The sequence below is a fragment of the Octodon degus genome, unplaced genomic scaffold (genome assembly GCF_000260255.1).
Source record: "Octodon degus isolate 3935 unplaced genomic scaffold, OctDeg1.0 scaffold00003, whole genome shotgun sequence".
NCBI lineage: Eukaryota > Metazoa > Chordata > Mammalia > Rodentia > Octodontidae > Octodon > Octodon degus.
Genome location: NW_004524579.1, coordinates 9,955,495 through 9,961,666, shown reverse-complemented (window position 1 = coordinate 9,961,666; position 6,172 = coordinate 9,955,495). Strand labels below are relative to the sequence as shown.

The following is a 6,172-nucleotide window of genomic DNA, read 5'->3' as shown; positions in this document are numbered from 1 at the left end:
TTTTTTCCTACCCATTTTGACTAAGGCACTGGTTCTAGAAGTCAAAATGAAGAGGGAGGCAAGGTACTAATGGGATTAAAAGAAAAAGTGGGCAACACGCACACACACACACACACACACACACACTCACACCCTGTAGACACTGTAATAGACTAATTCTCTATATAAGAACCTAACCATTGAATCTGATGGTATTGAAACTGTCTTTATGCAAAGAACTGGTGAGAATGTTTAAAATAGCTTAACCACAGAATTTCCAAGATCTCTATTAATCCATAGGGGAATGAGGAGTAGAGAAGGAAAAGAAAAAAAAAAAACAAACAAAAAAACAAACAAAACAAAACAAAACAAAACAGTGTGCCGCTTATTGCTAGTGTTACGAAGCCTTCTAAACTAGAGCTTCACTGGCATTCATTGAGCACAATATCACTACAACACTATCTCCCTCTCATCAGAATAAATTAAATCTAGACATCCAACTGCCCTCCTGATGTCACTAGATTCCACGCTGCTCTGTCATCCCGTTCCTCATTCTCCCTGGTTGCTAGGTACCCTGGACACTCTTATTTTCTCAAGTTCCAGGAGCTGTTCTTTGGGCCTCAAATATAGATAAAGTCTTCCACTTCAACGCTGTGGTGGTGACGCTGGACTCTGCCCAGAGCCGTCGCCTTGGGCCTGGGACCGTGGAGGCTCCCCGCAGAGCCAAGAAGGGGTTTTGGGTAGCAGCCTGGCGCCCACAAGGGGGTCCATTTGGGGTGCAACTGTCGGTGCTGGGTAAGGAAGAGTGAACTGCGTGTAGTAAAGCGGAGTGTGAAGGCTGAGATTTTAAATTTTAAGACAAACAGCATCTCTAAGGAAGAGAAAAAATTGCCAATGTCCTAACGTGAAACTAGCCAGTGTGAAAATGCTAATTTATTGTCTGTAATTTTTCACTCGCTGTTATGTTAGATTTTTTAAATAAAAATCTTTGTTTTAAACTTTTAATTTATAAAACAGTAGCATAAGGCATATTTTTTTTACCATCTCATTTACAAAATAGGTGAATATATATTTGATACAAACAAATATGAATCACCCATTAGTTCTTTTAAAAATGCACTGATTTTCTCAGGAATTCAATATGTGAACCTGCTGCATTTCATTACCTTGGTAGCATCTGGGGCGAATCTAAAAATATTTCTCCTTTATTGTTTACATTTATGCCAAAATTATAATTAAATAACATTTATAAAAACCTGTCTTGATTAATGATAATGTTTATCTTACCTAAAATGAAGAATTGATATAGTATTTATTAGGTAGATAAAGCTAGTAAGTAACTTCATTAAAAGAATAGATACAACATGTTTAATTTTTAGCTATAATAGAAATTGAATTTCTTTTAGGCTAACACATATTTGGTTTTAAAATCATTTAGGTATATACATTTTGAGGTAGTTATGCTATATGGATAAATCTTTCTTACATGAAATGTTTAGTATTTTAAGAGCATAAGTTTTAAATATTTTCTTCCATGAATTAATTATATTTGGTTATGCGTATTGTGCTTTTCCTTTGGATTTTCTCGTAAAAGAGTAACTTAAAAATTAGAAATAACTTATCATGGGCCAGCTAGATAGCTCAGCATACTAAATGCCTGCTTAGGCAAGCACGGGGACCAGGGTTTGATCCCTAGTATCACATGCCATGCTGGCGCTGGCCCCCAGTGCACTGAGCCAGCAACCATGAGCAGATGTGGAGGCACATGCCTGCAATCCCAGAGCAGGGGAGGCTGTAAACAGGAGGATCACTACGAGTCTGAGCTGTGCAGAGAGAGAGAGACCTTGTACCAAATACATTTTTTAAAAAAAAGAAAGAAAGAAAAAAGAAATAACATATTTTAGCACCAGGACTTCAACTAGAATAACAGACCATGCAGTTTCCAAATTATTTATCTAAATCATCCCCTAATTTTATATTTCAAAATCCCTGCACATTTCTTTGTTAAAGCTTCCTCATCCACCTGTTACAGGGGATTAAAGCCAAGGACTTCACACTGAGCTGCACCTCCAGCCAGCCCTTTTTAACTTATAGATTTTGAGACAGGATCTCACTAGTATAGCTCCACTTCCTAGTTTCACCTAGAATTTTTGTTAGTTTTGATTTCTCAAATGAATGGCAATGGAAACTGCTATTTCATATTTATGGCCACTTTGCTAACTTTTCTTTTGTATGATTTTTAAATTTTTTTCCACTTTTTCTCTATGGCCCTACTCTTGAATGGGTACATAAAAAATGTACTTGTACCATTTGAGTATGTTTTAGCTTTTGCACAAGTTTTGAACATCTGCTTAGCATTTTTTCTGAAAATTAATGTTAATTCACTTTGCTTCCCTCTGAGAGCCCTGGCCTTCGTGCTGGACCGATGCCTCCTCTTTTCCATGACCTATTCTTGCCTATGGCATCTCTGGTTGTTTTCTCTCTTGTACCACCATTTCTTCAGTTTGAATTTCATGGGTGACAATTTAGGAAACTTCTGGATCTCTTTACTGATCTTTTCAATCTCCACTTTGTCACCTTCTTGCTAATGTCCTCATCAGAGTTAGAAATAATCTTTTAAAATAGGATTTTTCCAACAAAAAATTAAAATTGTGCTCTTTGGTTCTTAGAGTGCAGCCCTTCAGTGATTTTTTTATCCTGTTCTTGGATCATAATCTCTTTGTCTGCATCTTAATTGCATGTTTATTTTTCTGTCTCTTTTCATTATCTGTGAACTACTAACTCATGCGAGGCAGTCTCTGAAAGCCAAATATTTAACTGCATATTGGCCACAAGGTAGGAACTTAATGTTTGTTAAAGAGTTATATGAACAAGTGACATATAATTGAAATTAAATTAAATGTTTAAATAGTTCCCTGAATGTAAGACATTAAATATTTCATAAGCTAAAAATGCACACTTGATGATATTCAGAAATCAAACTAAAAGAATCACGTGTTAACTACTATTATTTGTTTGTATACATTCTTTTGTTTTTGTTTTAAATACATGTAGTTACTTATTTATTTTGATTCCATTTCATTTGAAGAGTAAAATCAAAATCAAGAGCAAGAACAAATAGCAGAAACAGCAACACAACAAGACACATGCTACAGATTTTCAAATTAAGAATAACAAATTAACAATGGTTGTAATTTTATGTTTTTATGATCAAATCTGTTGCTCACATTAACAGATATAGGTATCTAAGCTATTCCCCTTCTGGATATTTTTGCAAAAGAACTAAAAACATCATACCATAGCAATATATGTGCACCCATGAGTAGCAGAACTGAACCAGAATTTGGAACAAATGGACTTAGTGGACATATACAGACTGTTCCACCCAACTACATCGGAATTCACATTGCTTTCAGCTGCACATGGGACATTTTCTAAAATAGACCACATACTAGTCCACAGGTCATGCTTAAGCATATGCATGAAAACAGAAATTATCTCATGCATATTATGTGAGCAGAGTGCAATGAAATTGAAAATAAATAACAAAAGAAACCATGAAAACCCCATAAATACATGGAAATTAAACAACAACTTCCTCAGCAATCAATGGACTACAGATGAAATTAAATAAGGAATTCAACAATATCTATAATTCAATGAAAATTCAAGCACAACTTAGTGGAATTTATGGGATGCACTGAAAGCAGTTCTTAGAGGGAAATATGTAATGGTGAACTCACACATTAAGAAAACAGAATGGGAACAAATAAATACTCTAATGCTGCACCACAAACATCTACAAAAAGAAGAGCAAACCAAACTCAAAGCCCAAAGAAGGGAGGAAATTATAAAGATTACATCAGAAATTAATGTAATCGAGATGACAAAAAAATACAAAAAATTAACGAATCAAAAAGCTGGTTCTTTGAAAGATTAAGTAACAGTGATAAGCCCCTAGCTAATTTAATCATGTTTATAGTAGTACAATGTGTCATAGCCAAATTTTGGAAACAATCAAAATGCCCATCACTTGATGAATGGATGAAAAAGTTGTGGAGTTTTCATCAATGGAGTATTACTCAGCTATAAAGAAAGACAAACTTAAGGACTTAAGTGCATGCAACTAGAGTCTACACTGATAAGTAAAATAAAAAAGACCCACATGTGTAAATATCATGTAGTCTCCTGGTATAAGAATCTTAAAGAATAAATAAAATCTAAAAGGTATAACAGATATAGTAAAAGGGAAAACAACTGGGATTAAACAACAAAGATGAGGGAAAGGAGAAAATATAGGAAAAAAGGAATGAGAAAAATCATGCAAGTATATGTACAGGATAGCTGAGATGATTGTTCTAATAATTTCCATTAGTTTTTCTGAAAATAGCAGTTAATGTTTAGAATTTTCACTTTGACTAATTCTGTATGCTGTTACCTGTGATCTGAGCAACTACCCTGAGAACGGTAATGTGCAATACAGAAACCACAGTTGAATACCTCTCATCTTGAACTGTTTCTTATGTCTTGCTTATTATTATACTCTCTTTAAAATAAATTTTGTAAAAAGTGAAAAAAGAAAAAAAGGGAAAAAAGACAAGAAAAAATTGTTTTATTGAAAGCAAGCATTAATCTTCAGTTATTTGTTCAATCTTCCATACATTCTTAATGTTTCATTAATAGTCTTTAATAATTTAATACTTTGGTGTATTATAATTAGCAACAGATTCTTATCATATAGGTAAAGATGAAATTGAGAATATACAGTATTTTTGAGATATGGTTTCACTATCTACTCTAGGCCTGCCTTGAACTTACTGTGTGACTCAGGTTGGCTTCAAACTCACAGAAATCCTCCTGCCTCAGCCTCGAGTGCTGAAGTTACAGACGTGCACCACCACGTCTGGCTGAGAGATGGAACATTATAGTTTATATAAAATTTATTTGCTTTCTTCTTCCAAAATAGATGTCATGTAGGCCACAGAGGCTTTCTCCATTCTGTGCTTTCGCGCCTCCTATTTTCCTGTACCTTAAATGGAATGCCGAGTAACAACAGTATTGTAGCTATTCCAACATTTACTAACTTAGTCTTCCATTTTTGTTAGTTATGTCAATTGTAAATATTTTTTACTCAAATTAGTGCTCCTATGAATGTGTTTTCACCTACACTGTGACATATAGAATAACTGAACCTCATTGGCCTAACATCTGAGAAAAGTAATGACTGACACAAACTTTATTTATAATGTACTAGATGCCCATTAAACACTCAGGAAATGTTACCACTGTCTATCTCCATTAAACAGGATAGATGATGCAATTTAATTGGGAAATTTTTTTTTTACCAAATCTAGGTATTCTTTCTGAAAAATAAAATATTTTTCCAACAGAGGTAACTGATGATTGTTACCTCTTTGTTATTGTTTGTTAATCTTTACTGTGAGACTGCATTTAATAATGAAATGTCTATCTTCTTCCCATTACTTGGTGTCACTCCTTGTTCTTTCATGGGCCTACTACATTTAAAAAACAATAGCTGCCTCACGTTATGTACACCTTAGACATGGCATTGGTTGGCACGGTGCCACCCACATAATAGATGCTCAGCAAAAGCTAGTTAAAAATAGAAAATGAGCAGTATGTTAATTAAAATCGAATTATGAATTTTTCTTCCCAACAGATGATTCTGCCGCAGAGAGCTTTAACGGCAATGAGGCTCTGGGGCACAGCTCGATTGCTTCAGGGGGAGCGCACGGCAGGGAGACGGGGGACACCAACAGTGACGGCAAAGCGGGGCTAGAGCAGGAGGAACAGCCACTGAACCTGAGTGACAGTCCCCTCTCTGCGCAGCTGACTTCAGAGTACCGAATAGAGGACCACGGCAGCAATGGAAAAAACAAATACAAGAATATTCTAATCTCTGACCTCAAGATGGACCGAGAGACAAGAGAAAATGGAAGTAAGGTAAGACTCTGTTACTATTTTCAGAGCACTGCTAGATTATGGGTAGCACGTGAAATATTTCTATAGGAGATGAAAATATTTCTTCTCTTTTTTATTTTCTTCCTTTCCTTCTTTCTCTTTCTTTCTCTCTTTCTTTCTCCCTTTCTTTCTTTCTTTCTTTCTTTCTTTCTTTCTTTCTTTCTTTCTTTCTTTCTTTCTTCTTTCTTTCTTTCTTTCTTTCTTTCTTTCT

The 6,172-nt window shown here is 35.0% G+C and overlaps 1 protein-coding gene across 7 annotated transcripts in view; it reads left to right on the top strand.

The window, feature by feature from the left end:
• Positions 1–6,172, top strand: part of Nol4 (nucleolar protein 4) — a 348,720-nt gene that overhangs the window by 200,742 nt on the left and 141,806 nt on the right. For all 7 annotated transcript variants that reach the window (XM_023715387.1, XM_004623567.3, XM_012514701.1 and 4 more), the window contains one exon: positions 5,660–5,943. In XM_023715387.1, coding sequence (XP_023571155.1) covers positions 5,660–5,943 — 284 coding nt within the window. The remainder of the gene's footprint in view (positions 1–5,659; positions 5,944–6,172) is intronic.